Source organism: Bombina bombina, chromosome 2 (assembly GCF_027579735.1).
Source record: "Bombina bombina isolate aBomBom1 chromosome 2, aBomBom1.pri, whole genome shotgun sequence".
NCBI lineage: Eukaryota > Metazoa > Chordata > Amphibia > Anura > Bombinatoridae > Bombina > Bombina bombina.
Window position 1 is genome coordinate 986,156,835 of NC_069500.1, and position 24,309 is coordinate 986,181,143.

Genomic DNA, 24,309 nt, shown 5'->3' on the forward strand with positions numbered 1-24,309 from the left:
TCGAATTTCGAATGTTTACATAACATTCTAACATTTGATTTTTGAATGTTCTGTTTTGAATTTTAAGATTACATTCGAAAATATTATATTCGACAAATTTGAATTTATATTTGTAATAGTATTTCTAATGCTTTCTTTAAATGTAATATTCAAATTATGCAATATTCTATATAGAAACATTCAAAATGATATATTTGTATCTATTATGTATCAATTTGCTAGATTCCCTCCCTACCACATGAACTATTGAACTTCTGAATAGTATTTGTTAAATAGAATGTTAAATTCGAAATTTTGAATGTGGACATTCAATATAATTATAAACATTCAAATTCGAAAGTGACATTCGAAAACTGTAAATAGCATTCGATTATAGAATTTTTAAGAATATTCGTTCTTACCAACATTCTGATTTATAATTTGAATTTCGCTAATAACATTCGTTCTAACATTCAACATTCGGAAATTTACACATTCGCCCATCCCTAATATAATGATGTATTAAAAGCTAGGATCATATAGCAATGTTTAATGTAATGTACCATCAGCCAAATGCTTCTCCGATATAATAGCACTTAAAGGGACACTGAACCCAAAAAAATGTCTTTCATGATTTAGATAGAGTATGCAATTTTAAGCAACTTTCTAATTTACTCCTATTATCAATTTTTCTTCATTCTCTGGCTATCTTTATTTGAAAAAGAAGGCATCTAAGCTTTTTTTTGTTCAGAACTCTGGACAGCACTTTTTTATTGGTGGATGAATGTATCCACCAATCAGCAAGGATAACAAAGGTTGTTCACCAAAAATGGGCCAGCATCTTAACTTACATTCTTGCATTTCAAATAAAGATACCAAGAGAATAAAGAAAAATTGATAATAGGCGTAAATTAGAAAGTTGTTTAAAATGTCATGCTCTATCTGAATCCCAAAAGAAAAAATTTGGGTTCAGTGTCCCTTTAAATTATCGTAGCTAGAATTATTATGATGATCAACCAACTAAGCTGCTCAGCAATAGATTTCTTTAACACTAAACTATTTATCTTTTAAGTTTTTCAATCAAAGCCCCCTCAGCATTTATTATGGATGTGAGTTTAGGCGTCTATTGCGCTGCATTATTAGGTATAACTTTTCTGTTAGACGTTATTATGCAATGATGTGATTGTTGATATAGTTCATGCTTTCACTTATGTTTGGTTTCCATGTTATTAAAAAAAAATTAAAGGGATACTAAACCCAATTATTTCTTTAACGATTCAGATATAGCATGCGATTTTAAGCAACTTTCTAATTTACTCCTATTATCAATTGTTCTTTGTTCTCTTGCCCATTTTAGGTTCAGCACCTTAGATAGTATTTGCTTATTGGTGGCTACATTTAATAAGGGAGACTAAGAACTCGACAAATTGCACATAGGAAATTTACAAATTATGCAGCAATTGCTGAAAATTATATATATTTTAAAATTTGATACAGTTTGATATACAATTCTTCATACAAATCATCTTTACTCCCACAGTCTAGCTTAATACATTCAAGAACTTTCTGTAAATCTGAAAATTCTGTTTCTCATTTAAGCACAGTGGGAGTAAAGACATTAAACTGTCAGAAACATCAACATTATTGACAAAATAAAGGTTTAGGAGTACAGTATTAAATATATGAAATGAAGATTTTACATGTAAAAGTAAGGGAGAAAAATGTTCTATGAGTAGATAAATAAGGGAGACTGGGACACTATAAAGAAGTTTGGCAACACTAGCTGAAACAAAAATGTTGGACAAAATATATATTTGTGTTAACATTCTATTTTTTTTTTATTTTTTTTTTGAAAAATATTTTTATTGAGACAAACAAGAGAAAAGTAATACAACTCCACGTGGGTATGTGCATAAAAATTACAAACAGAAAAAGGTAAACAATAAGTCTTAGACAGTAATGTATATTATCATCTTATAGTTAACACATACTTAGTTCTTCGTTTGCTGGTGAGAATAGAGGTGGAATTTCTCAGGAGTAAATATAGGGTCTCTTTTTAGTGTTAAGGGGTATTATGAATATAAGTTGACCAAGTTATATCCCTGTGTCATAAAGGGTTAGGCCAAGAAGACCACTCCCTGTAAACTGGAGTGAATACAGAGTGATAATATAGTGAAAAATCAGCAAGTCCACTTGTGATGAGGGAAATATTTATCAGATAGTTGACTGGGACTTTTGAGTTATTCAAGAGATCTGTATCGATGAAGGGATATAACTAACAAGGATATTGTGAAAGAAGGAAAAGATTACAGCGGACAAGAGCCGCTTGGATTAAAGAAAAATGGGTATAGGACCCAGTATAAGAACAGAACTGGCAGACAGTCTATCTTGTTGTAAATTTATAAAAAGCAGTAAGCCCCTCTCTCAGTAATAGGACTCACAAAAATGATCAAACTTACCAACCTAAGGTTCCCAGAGCACTGAGTAAAATTAAATAGGGCAATATTTAGAGGAGTCAAAACAGTATATGACATATGAGAATAAAGTAATGGAGTAATGTAATATCTCAAACTAAAGTTCAACTGATAACAATCCTGACATAAATACAAAGTCACCATGCACCCATTAACAAAGCAGATTTTTAGTTGAGTAGAATGACTGTAGGCACTTGGTCTACTATACTGCTCCGGCCGGTATGTGCTAAGGGACATGGTACTGGAGGGTGTGCGTTCTAACGCGGCTAGAATAGATAAGGAAACAATGCCAAGTCCAGGAGTGAAGTGGGAGGAGGAAGTAGGAGGGAATATAAATATATATTGATATTGGGATTTGTGTCTAGGGTTCGTTTGGAACGTATGGTACAACAGTGATGGGCTACACCCTCAGTAGTGTGTTGTTTCAATTTACTCTGAACTAAACTAGTCAATACTGACCCATAAATAGAGAGGAGTAATATACATAAGGCATACCATGCGCACCCCTAAGGTTAATTATATGTATCATAGTTTCATAAGCATTAATAGTAAAAATTTGCAACATAGGACCTGTCTCCACAATTATAAGCACATGCCTATGTATCTCGTACATTACTTTGTGACTTGAGATTGTGAATATACACTTAAGAGAACAATGGTGCATTTGTACATTTTAACGGGGGAGCTGCTGGGTGGAAAACATAAATTTATCTTCTAAGAGTGTAGTATCATATCAATGACAGAGGTCAAATCTTGAGGGTTAACAAGAAAAAACAGCCAGCAGCAGAGTAAAAGAGCAAAACTTTCCACTGAACCTGATTCAAACAGTGAGCAATAACTTTTAGTCATTAGTCTGATTAGCTAGGTGCTGATCCAATTCTGAAAAGCAGCCAGCTTCTTCAGTTGCCAGTAGAGGGAGGTATTTAGTAACAGGAGTATGGGCTAAAAAAATAATAATAGCAATAGAGTAAACTATAACATGTGCGAGGGAACAATCTACTATATTAAGCCTTCAAACTGTGTGCTATCTAACTGCTGTTTTAAACATTTGGGGTTTGCAACATAACAGATCTCCTTCTAGGGTTTGGCTAATGACAGTGCTGTCCGGCAATTTCAATGTCCACCTCTACATATGAAACACTATCACGCCATTTTGTAAGTCCAGGGGTTTACATGAGTTCAGCCTACCCCTGTGTTAGGAACTGCAATAGTCACTATACAGCCTATTCGTAACATGTTGCTGCATAGGCAAGAAGTGTGGGAGCGTAGCATAGATATCCAGTAAAGCCTCATGCTCCGGGTGTTCTTCAGAGCGTGTTTACCTTTGGAAGTGGTATAAGAAGGGTACCTCTGTGAAGTATCCGCATGCACCATGAAGTACAACCCTTCCTCCACTGAGCCTGGAGCGATGATTATGTGATCTGGGTAAACAGCTGATTTTTTGCCAGCAGAGAGCAACTCACCCTGACTTCGTATCCCGGTCGCCAAAGTCTGAGAAAGTTCCTCAGCCAAAAGAGTGGTGGTCTCAGGAATTGCTGCAATCTTACAGGTTCCCTGAGGGATGTTGTCTCTTGAGCCACGCTGTACATCCCCTGCTACAGTAGTGTGAGTACGAGAGTTCCCACAGTTGTTAGATAGCGCAGGGGAATCCTCCTCCTCCGGTTCATTCAGTCCCATTTGTATAGTAGCCATTAGCACATGGAAATGCCGCCTAAGGTCTTGATAGTGCCGATCTAGCGAGAGCAGCACGCTCCGTTCCCATAGTGTTACGATGTCCACCATAGCAGGGCTGGGTCCAATAGAGCTCTCTGATTCGGAAGTTGGCTTCTCCCGCTTCAGGGAGCTGTGTGAGGATAATATTGTCTGGTGTACCTTCTCAACAAACAGTGGGACACTAGTGCTCTTCAAATAACACTCTCTACGCATGCCACGTGTTCTGCAATATGGCCGCTCCACATATGAATAATGTGTGAGCTGTAAGTGATAGAAAAAAACGTTCTGGTTTGTCAGTTCAGGTCCTCTCTTTCTCATGGATCTCACCCATACAGATCTATAGATCCTCAGCTATATTTTTGCCAAATCTTGAGCAATTCTGAGCAGTCTAATTATAAATTAAAGAAAATATTTGAGCAGAGCTCTCTTAGTGTGCTACCGCACAGGAGCTCGGCTTGCTCCACCTCCGTTAACATTCTTTTTTAATGAGCAGGTGACTACCTTACTAAATTGTTATCAAGCATAATGAAATTTGAAATAGGGGCCCATGTAGGCTTTTGGGGGTTGTAATTAAAATTATAGGGTCCCATTTGTGCCAGAATAGAAATAAAAGCACATTTTTAGCCAAGAGATCACTGCCGCCTCAGTTATCGACTGGCTATACAGACGAAATGTACTTTATTTATTTATTGAAAAAGGGATTTGTCCACTATTAAAATAAAAAACAAGACTTCCGGTGGGCGGCCTTAGAAGATGGCTGTGAGCTCCGCTAGCTCTGAAGAAAATCTCTGCTAACTACAGTAATTTTGCCAACCTTCTATGCCATCTGCATCTCCCTTGACAGAAAAGGTGTCTGGGAAACCCTGGCAGATAGAAGCATTACACTGACTTCTTCCCCGGAAGGCATTATACTAAGTTATAGTTCTTGAAGGATCACTGAGCTATGGAACCAGAAAGGGACGTTGTTGCGCAGATAACCACAGTATTTCTGCCTATTTTTGAGGAGTTACTCCTAAGCTGCAAGAATCTACACGAACTGGTACAGGCGACTAAAAGATTTTGCCCCACGGATGTGGATAAGGCACCAATATTAGTGACTACCTCTTCACTGGATAATAAACCCACGCGGTGTCAACAGCAGTCAAAACATGATCCCTCACGCAGTATCGTGTGGTTGGACGATCTGCAGCCTGATTTATGTAATGGTGAGGCACCTACTTGCAACCCTTGGATTTTCCCCCCGCTGAACGAGACTGATGCCTGTGACCCCAAACCCGCTCGAAGAAGTATTACGGAAGCTCCAAAACCTAATGCTCCGTCACACTTACCCATGCAAGCAGCGGACTGGCTCTCCATGTCCCCGGAGCTCTGGTTTCACGCACATTGTACAGTCACAGGGGACAGCTTTGACCGGCATTTGCCAACACCTGCAACGGAACTCTCTATAGTGGCGCACATCTCCACAAGGGGACAACTGATAGACCTACACTTTAATTGGCGCACCTCGGATCATTTGCAGAAACAAGATGGCCACCGGGGTTTAAAATCGGAGAGCAGGATTGTCCTGCCGAGGAACGGTGTGGGATGACATCATACACCAGGTCAGCGTGAGCCGGCTCTGAGGCGGTTGTCCCTTTCTGTAGGATATAAATTTCCAAGCTGTGTATTCTAGACATTGAGAAGCTACTAACAAGGCTGGCCACTGAGTGTTTTGCCGAATGGGTTACTTCAGTTTGTATTATCTATCTAGTTTTTTTTTTTTTTTTTTTACTGTTTCACATGTTTTGGCACTGCATTATCTAATTGACTCCAACAAATGCAGATATTGAACTACCACTTACTTCTGTGTATGCACTATTTTTGCCTCAAAACCTTCCTTCAAAATGCTGTCCAATTGATTGTGGCTTAGGGGGTGCTCAAAATGTTAAGTTGACTATACTCATTGGGAGGTATATCCCACTATATGGCATGATGAGGGAGGCATTTGGGAATAACTGTCTGACTTACCTGTCGTTGTACACTCCAACATTTCCTAGCAGTGGACACCCACTTTTTTAACCTCAAATAATGGTTTGTCTCCGCAATTTGTTGCTCCAACAATTATTCTCATATTATTCATTACGCTAAACGCTCTGTGCACATGTCTCTATTATTTGTATTCAAGAGGTATCTACATACATCTCCTATTAGGGTGGGCTTGTTTGTCTTGGAGTGTTAAATAACTTTTAAATAACTTTTACACCAATATGCCATACATCTAATTATCTCTTGAATTGGGTATTCTATAGCAGGTGGACTCTGCTTAGTTAAGGTCATACTCCACTACGGCGCTAACACACACACTCCTAGATCTATTTGGGTATTGTGGTGCTCAGTTTCATTTAATTTTGCTCTTAGCTGTCTTATCTATTCTCATTGTGGTAGGGAAGCTTTTGAAGAATCACCCTTCACAACCCCTATACTTTTACTTTTATGAAAATTTAATTACAGATTGCAGGCAAGGTAAATGCGCCCCCTATCATAGTTTAAATAAGAGCTAAATATCTATGTTCACCCCAATGGGCTCCGCATTCCACAACATGTCAGTGAGTTCAGAGGGGCTATCATACTGGATGGGTGAAGGGGGCATTTAAATTTAAATTAAATTAATTTCTAGTTTAGTTTGGGTTTGAGTTTCGTTAAGTTAGTTTAGTTTAGTAATTTAAAAACAAAAAACCCCAACATTGTGGTACAGGTATATAGACCATTTCCATTCTGCTGAAAACATTAATGTTCTTAACTATAATTGCACCTGGATTCCTTATACATATGCAAATTTATATTGTCTCTTATCATGGTTATGTACTTTCTTATGTGACGCACCCTGCGAGGTGTGATGCTGATATGTTATGTATGTACCCTTTGTTGGATATAAATAAAAATTTAAAAAAAAAATAAAAAACAAACAAACAAACAAAACCTTTATTGGTGGCCTGTGCACATTTCAGAATTGCTTTGTGTGTCACTTAAGACCCACTCCCCAATAAAACCCCATGTTTTAATTTTCTTTATTTCTTTGTTTATTTTACTTTTGGTGATTCTCAAATTGGGGATCTTGGTCATCAGTAGCTGTTAAGGAAACTGAGATCGAGGGGTTTGAATGACCTCCCCCCATCTAGCTCAAATGCAGCTACACTAACCCTGCCCCTTTGTGACATCACCCCAAGTTTGTGGCGACGCCACTGGTACTCCCATTGAAGGCTTGGGAGTTCTGCCCACTAAGTTATCAATGATCCTCAGCCTGTAGTGCTTCTGATTGGCAATACTCCTGCATTACAAATGGATTCTCATGCTGACACAGTTCACAATGCACATGATGAGAACTGTGCATCTAACCAGTTAAATACAGTCAAGTGCAAAATCAACAAATGCATAATAAAAATACAATTTCATACTTACTCTGAATTTAAAATGAGCAGTAGATTTTTTTTCCTTTATTTCCCTGCCCCAGGCATCAGCCAATGACAGACTCATATGTATACACTGTGAACTCGTACTCACGCTCATGGGAACCATTTGATATTACAATTTCAGAGTGTTTAATGTCCCTGTTCTCTTGACTGCTAAATATTTGTATGTTTCTATGTAATTTTATTTTGTGGGTGTGTTGGAGTGCATGCATGTGATAGACTGCATAGTGTTAAAACATTTATCTTTTCTGCTAGTTGCTGTTTATATTTTTTTTAATATTACTGAACTTTTGATGTTTAGTACAAGCTTTTATGTTAGATAATTCTGTTCTTAGCGATATGAACAATATGAACAATTGTTATACACATAGGTCTGGATTTTTTAAGGGGTTGGAGTCAGACCACTGTTTTTTAAACACTTTCCCACCTGTTACGTGGTGTATGCCAATCCCCCCAGACATTTTAGACCAGGGAGATTGACAGCCCCTGCACATGCGTGAATGTTTACGACTAGTGTGCAATGATAAATGCGGGCAGCGTATTTCTGCACACTAGATGCAAAGCCGGGTGGACAAGGGCAAAGATGTATGCCCCTGTCTTCCTTACTTTATTAAATCTGGCTCATAAAGCACAACCAGTACTGTACATGTTAATAGTGCCTGTGTCATTCTATAGTCATTCAATAACATATAGTTTTGGTCAGCAAAGCTAGTGTATATCAGCAGTGCTGCAGCAAACAACAGTAATACAATAACCCCACAGAAGCAAATAAACAAAAAAAATCGTAAAAATTGAATTTGCCATTAAAATGGATATGCTACTTAATAATTAGCAGAACAATTGTTTAATAAATTCAGTAACACTGGAAACATAAAAATAAAAATATAAATTCAACAACCTGTAGTAACAATTTAAATGTCACCATATTATTTTTTTTAAAAAAATGGAATTATAAATAAAGCAACAAATGTGTTTTCTGTTATCTATTTTTCCAATTAATGGTGTTAAAAAGTATTTTTTCTTTGTTAAAAAAAAGTAGGTTTTAATATTCCGTGGGGTTGGGGTACTTATATTAACCCCGGTTTCAGGGGATATTGTCATACACAAAAACAACCAATAGCTTTCATAATGTTTTAAATATATTGCAAATAAATTATATAATACACCAGATAGCCCATGTATAAAAATATTTTATTATTTAATCAGGGCTTTGATTCTTACATATTTTGAGTTTCAGTTTTAGTCAAAGTAATTTATCTAAAATGTAGCTTGGGATTAATTTTCAGATGGTTTAGCAATTCTATTTATCCCAGAGGATCCCTTGCAAAACAGACAGTTTTTTTAAGCAATGTTAGATGTGAATTTCTCTGTGGACTTGTATACATTTTCTTAATTGAATAACAGTGTTTAATTGTAATTAAACATCCAAGATAGATAAGCCAATTATATTTTGACAGTCACACTTTATCAGACAAATGTTTGTTTTATAAATGTCTCTTTTTTTTTGTTTACCAGGGTGATTTAAAGTGTGCAAGTTCTTCCAATAAACATTACAGTTCTATGTTATTATGCAGTTATACACACACACACCTATATACAGTATATATATATATATATATATATACATATATTTATATATATATATATATATATATATATATATACACACACACACATTTATTCTCTTTGTTCTAACTCCATATAATCTGTAATGTTAGCTATACTTTATTTTGATTAGCTAATAATTGATAGGATTAAATAATTTCTGTCAATTAAAATGAAATATAAAAAAACAGTGTCACTTTTGAATGCTTCTGTGAAAAACGTGTGCTTGGCCAATGCTCTCCTATCCTTCAAAGACTTCTATTTGCATCATTTTGAAATCCTATTTAACAGATTTTGTTTTTTTAGCCTCTATAGGGAGAGTGGTAAACAGCACAATTTTACAAAAAAGCAAGACATGTTTAATGTCCCTTTAAGTTTTAGTCGGTTTTATTAAATCAAGTTTTCTAATATAGTAAGGCATCAATTCAAGGTAATGTATCAAGGGCACGTAGCATAATTCATATTTATTTTACAGGAACAAAAAACCCCAACAAAAAGAAGTACTATGTGGGCTAATTAGCCTAAAAATCATAATAAATAAAAAGCCTATGGAGTACAAACCTTTTTGATTTTATAAAATGCCCCATTTAGAAAATATGTGTGGGTTTTATAAAGAAGGCTGTACCCTTAATATCTGGTGAGCAAGGCCTCATTTAGCTGATTCGTATTAGACTTGAAGGAAAAAATCTCTCTTGCAGCATATCATTCTGACCCCAAAAGAACAGCCCAGCCAAAAAAAATACCAGGTCATCATCCTCAGAACAGGAGAAACATACAACCCAGTTACAGTTTTCCGTGTTGTTGCATACTTGCTCTGTTGGATGCTGCATATAATAAATTTCCGGTGCAATTGGAACCCTTTATTTTCAGACTAAGATGTAATATGAATGCTTGGTTTTGCCTTACAGTTCCACGTCATGGAGTGCAAAATAACATCTTTGATACGTTTGAAATTGAGAGAGGACTCAGCGCAGATGAGTATGAAGCCAATGATGATCCAGGTATAATACTATTTAGCAAATAACAGATCAATTGTTTTCAGACTTACATCTGTTTTATATGTCTGTTTATATGTATAGTTCATTGGACTGTTTAGTGATAAAACCCTGTTTTTCTGGTGATTGAATTTTCGATTGAATGAACACATTTCTTTTGAAAATTGATGTTAAATTGATTTTAAAAGGGTTGAATATTTTTGGAGTTACTAACTCTTGAAAAAAAATTAAACCAACCAGCTGGTGTTTTTTTTTTTTGGTTCCCGGTCCATATTATTCAAGCTCAGAGTGATTACAATCCATGTGATAACACCATTTCCAAAACAGGAAACGTTCTGATTGAATCTGAGTAGATAGTGGTAAAATCACCCTTATGATGAACAACAATGACTTAAGTGATCACAAATTTTCTCAACCACAAGTTATGCACTTTATTTTGGTAACAAAATTAACACATCAAATTTTACCCACAAAGGTTGTTGATAAAGTTCACGTGGCCTTTTCAACTTGTTTGTCAGTATTCAAAGACAAATTGGAATAATTCTACTATGTTGCACATGTGCAATACACTCTGAAATGATCGATGGTCTAGATTCATTAAGCCTTTCTTCAGCACTATTGGATAGTCCCTCGGTTGTGAGCAGGACAGACATTTACATTTGTCAGAGTATATGTATTTAATAGACACAATCTCAGTTTCTCAATACCAGACTACGTTCACAACTGTTATACAAAGACATCATTGATGCCACTTCACATTTCTCTTTAGTTTTCTTTCTGTCCTCCACTCAAACCCTCAATAAACGCTCATCTTCCTTTTCACGTTGTGTTATCACATATTCCATAGAAGGTCTCTCCTGCCACTGTGTTACTATCTAATCACCAAGTTACTCATCGCCTCCCTTCTACCTCCACATTCTTGAGCAGTTAGCTCATAACCTCTTATTAACTTTGTTTCATCTGACTCCCTCCTTTCTCTCTGAAGCCTGTTTTCCACAGAGACCAAACTAACCCAGCATGCACAGTTAAAGGGTCACACCTGTATATATTCTCCTTGGGATGTTGCTTTTGATAATCACCATTTTAGTGTTTGCACAAACTTTTCTTACAGCAAAATACTTTGGCCTAGTTTCCATTGCTTTTTTATACTGTATAAACTGGTGGTAACATATGACGTCTCCATGAACTTTTATAGAGAAAGTTCATGTTACGACCAGTTTACACAGTTTGCAAAAAAAAAAAAAAAAGCAATTTAAAGGGACACTGAACCCATTTTTTTTCTTTTGTGATTCAGTTAGAGCATGCAATTTTACTCAACTTTCTAATTTGCTCCTATTATCAATGTTTCTTCGTCCTCATGCTATCTTTATTTGAAAAAGAAGGCGTCTAAGCTTTTTTCTTGTTTCAAAACTCTGGACAGCAGTTTTTGATTGGTGGATGAATTAATCCACCAATCAGCAAGGACAACCTAGGTTGTTCACCAAAAATGGGCCGGCATCTAAACTTACATTCTTGCATTTCAAATAAAGATACCAAGAAAATAAATAAAATTTGATAATTGGAGTAAATTAGAAAGTTGCTTAAAATTTCATGCTCTATCTGAATCACGAAAGAAAATTTTTGGGTTCAGTGTCCCTTTAAACTAGGCCTTTGTCTGTTATCACCTATCTCCTGTGATCATGTTGCTCCCCAATGCACTTGTTTAACCCCTTAACTTATGTCTGCTTAAACTAACCAAACATTATTTTCACTATCAGTAGGATTTTGATGTTACACTCAGATGCTTTTTATTAGCAATTGCCCTATATCTTATTACATCATAAATATTTGTATATAATATCCTGTGTGCCCTGTTGTGTTATATGGATATCTCAATTCTAAATCACAGCCTTATTGATATAATCTAAATAATCACTGAAGGTGGCAGATATATTTTCTAAATGCTTGTTGGTTAACTGCTTGATAATCAAGCAGGATATTTTGGAAAGTGCAAAGAGTCAGGAAGATATATGAGCAGGAAAAGATGTTTTTGTGGCAGATGTTTATGGTCTTAGGTGCAGACATCTATAAATAATTAAGCATCCAAGAAAAGAAAAGTCTTTATAGGAAGACATGGTCTGAAGAGATATTGAAAGCAATGTATTGTCTGCAGAGCAAAGATATGCTTTTGATATAGGGATACAATGTTGTTGGGGTTTTGTTGATTAATCTGCAGGTTATAGAAACTCAGTAAAGCATGGCTTGACAAATCCATTCACAAACTTGGAGCCAGTGCATAAATTTAGGAGCCAGAATCTTTTGGCCATCCCTATGATAGATATAGATATAAATTTCACAGCTGCAAGGCCTAGGAAGGATCCAGCTGCACTAACTTAAATTTTAGGTATGACTAATGGTGGCCAACAGGGTGAAGTGGGAGACACCCATAGGTGCCTTGGGGACCAGGGAGCCATGGCCTAATTTTAAAGGGATATTCCAGCCAAAATTGGAAACCACATGGGTGTATTTCGGTATTGAACAGAAGCAATTTTGTATTAAACATGCATTAGCAAAAATGCTTCTAATAAAAGCTATAGCTATTTCAAAAGTGAATTTAAGTATGCACCGTGCACCAGCATTTTAAACACAACCCTTGTTTGGAGAGCCTAAGGCGCTTGTATCATCTGGTAATGACTCAATTTGTTAATTGCTGACATCATACAAGTCCCACTGATGATCTGAGCAGCTGCATCTTTTAAAATGTGGGTGCAGTGAAAATATCTAGCACATGCAGAGAAAAATGTTAACACTAAAACAGTTATAACTCTTAATAGAAACATTTTTGCCAATACATGTATATTGCAAATATGTTTCTGTTCAAAGATGCAATAAATCTATGTGCATTTATATTTTGACTGGAATGTCCCTTTAAGACACAGGTACTTCACTGGTGGCTGAGTTTGTCAAACCCTGCAGTAAAGGAATTTGCAGATTGGAGAAACTGATGCGAATAACATTAAATTCCTCTGCATTTAATCATAGCTACATCACCCATATATTATATAGTTGCTCTGTACCATCAACACTGGTAGAAATTTTGTGTTTGTTACCAATGAACTTTTCTTGTTTTCCGATTTCTGCTAACTTGGGCTCCATTTAGTCAGTAAAAATGTAGCCTGTAAGCTACCGAAGTTGCCGACAGCTAAAAGTATTTTATGGCTTCATTTTAGTACCATGTGTCCATTAAAATATTTTGTGCAATGCGTGCGAAAATCACGTCCTATGGTAACCTGACCATAGATTATAAAATTAATTAAAAAGGAGTGTACTTAGCAATTATAAAATTAATGTTAGCTCTTGTGCTCCTTACCTATGACCGGCTAGAGAGGGAAAGACACAGTAGTTAGTTGAAGTGTTAGGAGTCTGGTGTTTAGGGAGAGTAATTTGGTCATCTAATAAATAATCAAAGAATTTATTTTAAATTATGGTCAGACAATTTTTTTGTTGTATGTATTTCTATACGTAATATTTAGTTGGAGTTATGTGCTTGATTATAGTTTTATATGTAAGTACATATTAAAATATAATTAAAAACATAACTCCAACTAGGCCTATGCCTGGGGCAGCATAACAAATTAAAAAAAAACTTGATTTGTTTTAAAACTGTATAATACTCAATGGAAACTAGACCTCAAAATGCTTATTTTTCTTCTTTCACACCTTATTGAGCATGTCAAAAAATTTGAGACTTTAACAACAGCACTCGAAAGTGGCCTAGTTTCCATTGATGTGGTAAATTGTTGAAACTGGTTATAAAAACATTTATCTCCATTAAAGTCTATGGAGAATTTTTATGTTACCACCAGTTTCCAAACTTTACCACCTCAATGGAAACTAGGCCAGACTTGTTGGCACCTTAAATGGAAATGGGGTGTAAATTTTTGGCTTCTATTATTTTCTGTGGGACATGTAATTGTATTCGGCAGCCAAACCCCTGCTGCCGGTAATGATGGAAAAGCGCCTTTGGAAACTGTCAGCGAGCATTTTACCTTTCAACTGCACGCATTGCGCAAATTTTTTAAAGTGGAAAACTGGTACTAAAATGGAGCTATAATCTACTTTTAGCTGTCGGTTGCTTACTTCTCCATTTTTACTGACTCCATGGAACAAGCCCATAGTTGTTGCAGTGTTTCTTATCACTTAGGCCTAGTTTCCATTGAGGTGGTAACGTTTGGAAACAGGTGGTAAAATAAAAAATCTCCATAGACTTGAATGGAGATAAATGTTTTTATCACAAGTTTCCACAATTTACCACATCAATGGAAACTAGCCCTTAGTCTGCAATGGTCAAAAAGTTGCTAGTGTTAAGAAAAATATTCCAAAATACAGAATCTAAGGCTTAGTTTCCATTGTGGTGGTAAAGTTTGGAAACTGATGGTAACACAATAATTCTACACAGACTTCGGGGTAGTTTCCATTGAGGTGATAACGTTTAGAAACTGGTGGTAACATAATAATTCTCTATAGACTTTAATGGAAATAAATGTTTTTAAAAACCGTTTCTAAGCTTTACCAACTCAATGAAAACTAGGCCAAAGGGAGATAAACAGCTTACAAGCTTAAGTTTGAGTTTCTTAAATTATTAAAGGGAATTTGCAGTACTGATGAGACTTCTTAGACAATCTCGCTAGAGCAGAAATCATTGGTCCTATTGTATGGCGTGAAATACACTAACTTTTGTAAATAAAACGAGAAGACAAGAGCCATAGTATCACTGATAAAATAGGACATTATTTCTGTGTATCCCTATGTTTTATCAGTGACTATATTTACTTGTGTGTATTTTTAGTTTCTTTAAAAAATATTTTTAATAAAAAAACTTGTAGGCTACAAACAGAAATTCCTATAGAATACAGATATTATATCTTTATTAAAGTATAGTAGTTCTTCAAAAGTCTCCCCTTTAGAAAAACAGATCCAGAATGTTAGTGTCATTTTAGATGGAGACAAATTCATCCGTTGCAATGAAGATGCGCTATAACTTACATTTTAATATAGATATGAAATTCAAATTCCCCACTCTCCACCGCTAACTTTAAAAGTCAATTTTTCTGTGAGCTAACAGTTTGAATTGTTGTCCAATCGGCGCTCTAGCGCCCAAAGGGGAGATCTTTACCATCACTTCAATGTCATAATTACAAAATAACCGTTGCATTTTGAAGGCTGCATATATATTATATGTTTAAATAAATGTATTTTTATTGTAGGTGCTTTGCTTCACAGCTGTAATTTCGATAATGGTCTTTGCGGTTGGATAAGGGATCGAGATAATGATTTACATTGGGAGCTTGTTAGAGATAACTCAGGTAAAGCATTAGTTCTTTATCTTTTTGCATGTATTGACATTTTAGTAAACATGTTTCTATATTTTAACTAAAAGAGGGCATTTTGAAATATATTTCAGGTATTTTGTTTGTTGAAAAACAAATTTTCCTATTCTGAACAAATCACTATTTTATTATAATACTTGTACAGGCATGTCCCTTTCCACCAATAAAGCAGAGGCATTTATCCTTAGCACCAATTGATGATTAGTATGAATAATACTGCAATATTTGGGGTCCATGTATCAAACATGCCTGCAGTTACGATTACTTGTGCAATTGCTTGTGCAGCCACTCCTCCTGCTCCTGTACTACCGATTGCGCAAGACCGGGGTTTATCAATCAATATGGTCAGACCTGACTAGGATTATTTATCTCCACCGCCCATGAAGTGGTAGAGAGGTTAAGTGTTTAATTACTATTTTTTTAACTATAACTTTTTGCAGGTTGGCACCACTCAGCCTAACCATGTTAAATATATAACCTTTTTTAACTAAAAAATGCAAGGGGGTTGAAAGTTTAATCTAAACTGTTTACATTAATGTACTATTGAGTACAAGAAACATGTTGCTGTCAATATTCCTTTAGGCTGTCTCAATATAAACAAGCAATGGCTTTTTCAAACTTGTAGTGTGTTTTAGCTTAACCAAAATATAATGAGGATTAAAGGGAGACTCAAGTCAAAATAAACTGTTATGATTCAGAAAGAACATGCAGTTTTAGGATACTTTCCAATTTACTTCTATTATCAAATTTTGCGCAGTCTTTTTATAAGATCCTACTGAGCATGTGCAGAAGCTCACAGGGTATACGTATACTAGTCTGTGATTGACTGATATCTGTCACATGATACAGGGGGCCGGAAGATGGGTAAAAAAATAAAATAAATTTGTCAGAAACAAATCTACTGCTTATTTGAAATTTAGAGTAGGTCTTTTTATTATGCACTTGTTAATTGTGCAATTCTACTGCAGTAAGTGGTCCTTTAAATGTGTGTAAATAGCCTCCTAGTTAAAGGGACAGTCTACTCCAGAATTTTGTATTGTTTAAAAAGATAGATAATGCCTTTTTTGCACATTCCCCAGTTTTGCACAACCAACAAGGTTATGCATCTTTTACCTCTGTAAATACCTTGTATCTAATCCTCTGCAGACTGCACCCTTATTTCAGTTCTTTTGACAGATTTGCATTTAAGCCAATCAGTGCCCTCTCATAAGTAACTCCACTGGGGCGTGAGCACAATGTTATCTAAATGGCACACATGAACTAACACCCTCTAGCTGTGAAAAACTGTTAAATGCAATGATATTTAAAGTTTAATTTTGACTAGACTGTTCTTTTAAGTAAGTAGCTACTGTTAAAAAAGCAAATGTATTATTAATATCATTCATCCTTAAAGGGCCATAATACCCAAATGTTTAAACACTTGAAAGTGATGCAGCATAGCTGTAAAAAGCTGATTAGAAAATATCACCTGAACATCTCTATGTAAAAAAGAAAGATATTTTACCTCAAAAGTTCCTCAGTAGCCACCTCCCATTGTAAAGGATTTCTAAGCAGCATTTTAGTGTGTTTGTCCTGGGACATCTGAAGGGACTAGCATCGTGCACTCTCATATTATTTCACCAATCAGGTAAAGGAAGCTTACTATGAAATCTCATGAGAGTTAAGTCAAATCTCATGAGATCACAGTAAGAGTTCATGACCTCAGCACTGCTGATGCTGATTGGCTGCTGTTCATTTCTTCATTTTTTTTAATTTTTTTACCTGCAGCTGGGAGCAGCTGAGTATAACTTTTTACACAGAACTTACTCTGCTGAGCTGAGGAAATTGTGAGGTAAAATATCTTCCTTTTTTACATAGAGATGCTCAGGTGATATTTTCCTGTCAGCTTTTTACAGTTATACTGCATCAGTTTCAAGTGATTTAGCATATGAGTATTATGTCCCTTTAATGGCCCTCTTTAGTAGCTTAGGGTTAAAACATTTCATACTATTTGGTCCTTGAATTCTTCCAAACAAAAACCACATACTAATGAAAAGGGAGTGTACCATCAAGCTAGTTGTGCATATCCTTTATAAATCTTTATTATTATTTAATTTATCATAATAGATGATATAGTATATACTATAAATAGTCATGGTAATAATTTATTTCCCAGAAAAACATTTGATTTACATAAATGCTGGTTTACTTCTAGGTGGGCAATACATGGCGGTCATGGAGCCAAAAGATCAGGCTGGAAAAGTGGCACGTTTGGTTCTTCCTTTAGGACAGTTGGTATCTTCTGGGGATCTGTGCCTGTCATTCAGACATATGGTATCTGGGCACCAAGCTGGGAAACTCCAAGTCTTTGTACGAAAAAACAAGTCTCATGGATCTACAGTATGGGCAAGGAATGGGGGTCACGGATGGAGAGAAACACACATAAGCATCAGAGGGCAAGATATCAAAAGTGTAAGTACAAGTAAAGGCATCTGCTGCTGTGACCATGTTAGCACTGGAGAACACAATTCATTTCATAGGGAGTAAAATCTGCTAAGGACAAGTTATTAAATATCGATAGCATGTTATGATTCATAGCAAGGAAGTGAAATCTGATATAAAGGTGGTGAAATACAGTTTCAGGCATGATTGGATTGTTACAGTGCTGGCTAGAGTAGGTTCATTCAGGTATGAAAGAAATAGCACAAAGGAAAATATTATTAATGCTAGAATTATTATTAAAGGATATTCTACCTTAATACAGCAGTATCAGTTGTATATGCCCTAGAATAGCTCAGTGCCTGATAGGTGCAAATGCTCATTGTATCTATCCATCAAAGAGCATTAGTGCAAAGTATTTATTAGCTAATAAGGAAGTACACAAGTAAAAGTGCAGCATTAGAGTTAGTCACTATCACTATTGAATCAATAAGCCAGCATGTTTTACTAATACTGTATTGGTATTGGACGTGCATCATCTAGAAGCTTTTATGCTGTATATGCAGTTAGAAATGTGTATTTACAATAAGGTTATTAAAAAAAAATCTGTCTTTCTTGCTTTATATTTTATTTAATTAAGTAGTTCTCACCATCTCTTCTAATTCTGGTTTGCATTATTTTACAGATTGTTTTCAAAGGAGAAAGAGGGAAAGCTAGAACAGGACAAATTGGACTTGATAATGTCATTCTGAAGAGAGGGCATTGCCCTGAAGTACAGTAAAATAAAGCTCAGCTACACCACAGTGTTGAGCTACCCACTGAAAACTAGTGAGGGAATCCACGCGTTTCACCCCCACTGTAGTAAATTGTGAGGAATGCTGAACATTCAAAGAAAAGTGATTTCCCCAGTCTTCCCTCACGTGTAAAATAAAATGACAACGGGCACAAGGACTTTATAAGAAAACATTGTGTTTCCAGATTATACTTTTCTGATGCTTTATATTTTATACACTGCCCAAGAGCATTTTGCGGAGGGCACTAAAGAAGCACAGACCAGAAGAACCGCCCTCACTCAGATGTTACATTTATCTCTTCAAAAGTATTGCGGGATATTTTGTGCTCAAGCTTAAAAGAGAACAGGAACAATGATATTCAATGGTTATTAATAGGTTAAATGTCACCATAAGTAACAGAATTAAATGCTATGTACATGCTTATTGTATACTTAAATATTTATATTTTGCAAAGAGCATTGGGCTCTGCAGAAAACCTAAGCATTTTAATTGTGGAATATTTTGTGAATAAATTATATTATTTGATATCCAAGGTCAAACCTTAAATGGTTAGTCTGCAAATGGGCACGAACGTTGCTGGAATCTTGGTTTGGTGCTTTTAAAAAGTGTATGTGATTTTAGAAATTTGCCTTTTTTTAAAAAAAATATTTTCACATCTTTGTATCCTGGCTTTGTACATATATTTCAGTCCCATTTGGATTTAATTATATTGATTTTAGTTTATTTGACAGATGTCTCATTTTTTGATGTATGTACTTGTCTCTCATCAAACGGAAGAATGAAATTGTCTGTTTTTGATAAGGTTGCTGTTTGAGTTAGTACTGGCATTGCTGCTGCGAAATGACAAGGAAAGTGCCAGCTTATCAGCACCATTTTAAAGGTTTATAACACACACACAAATGGATAGAACAGGGGGCAGATATATAGAAAAAAGGAAACAGTTTGGAAGAAGGGGAATTGAGACAAAATTAAAATAAAATGAAAATAGGTTATAAGCAAAAAGAAAGAAAGACGTTTATAAATGTGAATGGATATGCATATTATCTTTTCAGTGGATATACTACATTATATAACTATACAAAGATTTCCCATATATTTCATAATATACACAATTTGCTGGCATGACAGGAAGCTAAGTCACATGAAGGGTGAAAGTAACTCAGAAATATTATGCTCTTAAGAAGAACAATTACTTTTTAGTCAAATGAATATTAAGAACATTATATATTTCACCATTCAGAGCTGCTTTAGTTTCTGTAATCAGTTGTGAGAAAAAAAAGCAATACATGATATAAAAAAGTTTTTTTACCTGGAAGTATAAAAGCTCTATCTAGGATCTAAAATATGTAGTGCTGCCCAAAATGAAATACCACAGCTAATTAGCAACCCCTTTTATTTAATTTGTGAAACACAATGTTCACAATTTTAATATATTTCACCCTTGTTTTTGCTCTATTTAGAAGAGACGATTGAGTGACTTTCTGTGATACGTATTTTTAATTAATCTGCCTATTAATGGGGCTGTAAAGCACCATAAGCTATGTCCCCATGCTAATGTAAGGTTGCATATATATTGCAAATATGAATTTCTGGTTTGTGAATGCTGTTGTAAAACCTCAACATCCGTTTGCGGGGCTTCCCTTTTGTCCGATGATCTCTCTGGAACTTTCCATATTTTACTGTTCATTTTTTAGCAGAATTGAGGAAAAGGAATATAGAGAGCTTTCTTTATAAGAAGAATAAACTAATCCTATCTCAGTAAAGTTCTCTGCAAATACTCTGTTGTGGGTCACAACAACTTCAATGTCCTGGGTAGATCAGAACATATACTGTAAAAGAGTCAAGCCGCCTAAGTTTGTTTTTTGAGAGGTGGAATAGATTCCTACCTGTCAATTTATTTTCTTCTTCCATAATGGAGAAAATGATCAGAATGTCAAAGAAAATGGAAAAAGAAAGGGGATGCTGAGGATTAAGACCTGTTCAACAGAGGTATCAGTTAACATAAGTAATGATAGTAGACTGTGGAAGATTCTATTTCCAAGTCTTTTTAAGAACTAATTACAATGATGGATGGATACTAATCATTTCAAAGAGTCTGAACAACAAATAAAAGTATTAGAAAGTTTGCAGAACTATGGGCCCGATGACCTAAAGCTCTCCACTCTGCTGAGATTATTTTAGACGTCTCTTTAGTACTGCAAAGTTCCCCAAATAATTTTACAAAGGCAAATTTTACATTGAGAGTTGTTTCTCTTGCTATACAGGCATCTGCATGTGAAGGAGAGACACCTACATAGCAAAATAATGTTTTAAAAAAAAAAGCCCACAAAGATTATGCAAGTATTATCTCTGTGATGCCGAGTTTTTGATTATCAGTCCCAAATAACCGTCCAGGGGGATTGAATAAAGAAGTATAATAGACCCTGTTGTCTTTTTCAGGAAAGACCAGTTATACTTTTGATGACTACAAAAGAGATTAACTGGACAAAATAGCAGTAGGATGATATTTACTGGCATTTTCCTCTGGTGAATCTATCCACTATAATACTTCTCTCTCAATGTATGAAGCAAAATAAATGACTGGACAAAAAGACTCAGACGTTCCTAATAGAAGGATGCCCCTTTATCAAAAGGGCAAGATTTCCTTTCCTATGCATCTGCCATATAAAGTGAAAGAGCACTAATTAAACATTAGAACGTATTGTACAAACATAACAATTAATAGCATAAGGAAGCATTTGCCTAGATTACGAGTCTTGCGTTAGCCTTAAAAAGCAGCATTGAGAGGTCCCAACGCTGCTTTTTAATGCCCGCTGGTATTACGAGTCTGGCAAGTAAGGGTGTACCGCTCACTTTTCTTCCGCGACTCGAGCTTACTGCAAATTACCTTGCGTAAATTGCGTATCCTATCTTTTTAATGGGACTTGCCTAACGCCGGTATTATGAGTCTTGGAAGAAGTGAGCGGTAGACCCTCTCCTGTCAAGACTCCTACCGCATTTAAAAGTCAGTAGTTAAGTGTTTTATGGGCTAACGCCGTAACATAAAACTCTTAACTAAAGTGCTAAAAAGTACACTAACACCCATAAACTACCTATTAACCCCTAAACCGAGCCCCACTTATCTGCCGACCGGACATCGCCGCCACTTTAATAAATATATTAACCCCTAAACCGCCGCACTCCTGCCTCGCAAACACTAGTTAAATTTTATTAACCCCTAATCTGCCATCCCTAACATCGCCGACACCTACCTACATTTATTAACACCTAATCTTCCGACCCCAATGTCGCCGCCACTATATTAAATTTATTAACCCCTAAACCTAAGTCTAACACCCCCCTAACTTAAATATAATTTAAATAAAATGAAATTTAATTACTACAATTAAATAAATTATTCCTATTTAAAATAAACCATAAGATAGCTACAATATAACTAATAGTTACATTTGTATCTATCTTAGAGTTTATATTTATTTTACAGGCAACTTTGTATTTATTTTAACTAGGTACAATAGTTATTAAATAGTTATTAACTATTTAATAACTTCCTAGTTAAAATAAATACAAATATACCTGTAAAATAAATACTAACCTAAATTACAATTACACCTAACACTACACTATCATTAAATTAATTACCTAAACTAACTACAATTAAATACAATTAAATTAAACTAAAGTACAAAAAAAAACACTAAATTACAGAAAATAAAAAAATAATTACAAGAATTTTAAACTAATTACACCTGATCTAATCCCCCTAATAAAATAAAAAAGCCCCCCCAAAATAATAAAATTCCCTACCCTATACTAAACTACAAATAGCCTTTAAAAGGGCCTTTTGCGGGGCATTGCCCAAAAGTAATCAGCTCAATTACCTTTTTTAAAAAATACAATACCCCCCAACATTACAACCCACCACCCACACACCCAACCCTACTCTAAAACCCACCAAATCCCCCCTTAATAAAACCTAACACTAACCCCTTGAAGATCACCCTACCTTGAGCCGTCTTCACCCAGCCGGGCACAAGTGGTCCTCCAGAGGGGCAGAAGTCTTCATCCAATCCGGGCAGAAGAGGACCACCAGACGGGCAGAAGTCTTCATTCAGGCGGCATCGTCTATCTTCATCCATCTGGAGTGGAGCGGGTCCATCTTGAAGCCAGTCGACACAGATTGGCTGATAGGATTCTATCAGCCAATCGGAATTAAGGTAGAAAAAATCCTATTGGCTGATCCAATCAGCCAATAGGATTGAAGTTCAATCCTATTGGCTGATCCAATCAGCCAATAGGATTGAGCTCGCATTCTATTAGCTGTTCCAATCAGCCAATAGAATGCAAGCTCAATTCTATTGACTGATTGGATCAGCCAATAGGATTTTTTTTACCTTAATTCCGATTGGCTGATAGAATCCTATCAGCCAATCGGAATTCAAGGGACGCCATCTTGGATGACGTCATTTAAAGGAACCTTCATTCGTCGGGAGTCGTCGGAAGAAGAGGATGCTCCACGTCGGCTGGCTTCAAGATGGACCCACTCCGCTCCGGATGGATGAAGATAGAAGATGCCGACTGGATGAAGACTTCTGCCCGTCTGGAGGTCCTCTTCTGCCTGGATCGGATGAAGACTTCTGCCCCTCTGGAGAACCAATTGTGCCCGGCTGGGTGAAGACGGCTCAAGGTAGGGTGATCTTGAAGGGGGTAGTGTTAGGTTTTATTAAGGGGGAATTAGGTGGGTTTTAGAGTAGGGTTGGGTGTGTGGGTGGTGGGTTGTAATGTTGGGGGGGGTATTGTATTTTTTTTACAGGTAATATAGCTGATTACTTTGGGGCAATGCCCCGTAAAAGGCCCTTTTAAAGGCTATTTGTAATTTAGTATAGGGTAGGGAATTTTATTATTTTGGGGGGCTTTTTTATTTTATTAGGGGGATTAGATAAGGTGTAATTAGTTTAAAATTCTTGAAATTATTTTATTATTTTCTGTAATCTAGTGTTTCTTTGTTTTTGTACTTTATTTTATTTAATTTAATTGTATTTAGTTTAGGTAATTAATTTAATGATAGTGTAGTGTTAGGTGTAATTGTAATTTAGGTTACAATTTATTTTACAGGTATATTTGTATTTATTTTAACTAGGAAGTTATTAAATAGTTAATAACTATTTAATAACTATTGTACCTAGTTAAAATAAATACAAAGTTGCCTGTAAAATAAATATAAACCCTAAGATAGATACAAATGTAACTATTAGTTAGATTGTAGCTATCTTATGGTTTATTTTACAGGTAAGTATTTAGTTTTAAATATGATTAATTTATTTAATTGTAGTTATTTTCTTTAGATTTATTTAAATTATATTTAAATTAGGGGATGTTAGGGTTAGACTTAGGTTTAGGGGTTAATACATTTAATATAGTAGCTGCGACATTGGGGGCGGCAGATTAGGGGTTAATAAATATAATTTAGGGTTCGGCAATGTTGGGGGCATCAGATTAGGGGTTCATAAGTA

The 24,309-nt window shown here is 35.6% G+C and overlaps 1 protein-coding gene across 2 annotated transcripts in view; it reads left to right on the forward strand.

Moving 5' to 3' along the window:
• The window catches only part of NPNT (nephronectin), a 148,082-nt gene extending 128,558 nt beyond the window's left edge, over window positions 1-19,524 (forward strand). For both annotated transcript variants that reach the window (XM_053703513.1, XM_053703514.1), the window contains 4 exons: window positions 10,129-10,221; window positions 15,462-15,560; window positions 17,779-18,035; window positions 18,688-19,524. In XM_053703513.1, the coding sequence (XP_053559488.1) occupies window positions 10,129-10,221; window positions 15,462-15,560; window positions 17,779-18,035; window positions 18,688-18,783 (545 nt within the window). In that variant the 3' untranslated portion in view covers window positions 18,784-19,524. The remainder of the gene's footprint in view (window positions 1-10,128; window positions 10,222-15,461; window positions 15,561-17,778; window positions 18,036-18,687) is intronic.
• Window positions 19,525-24,309: the final 4,785 nt, after the last annotated feature.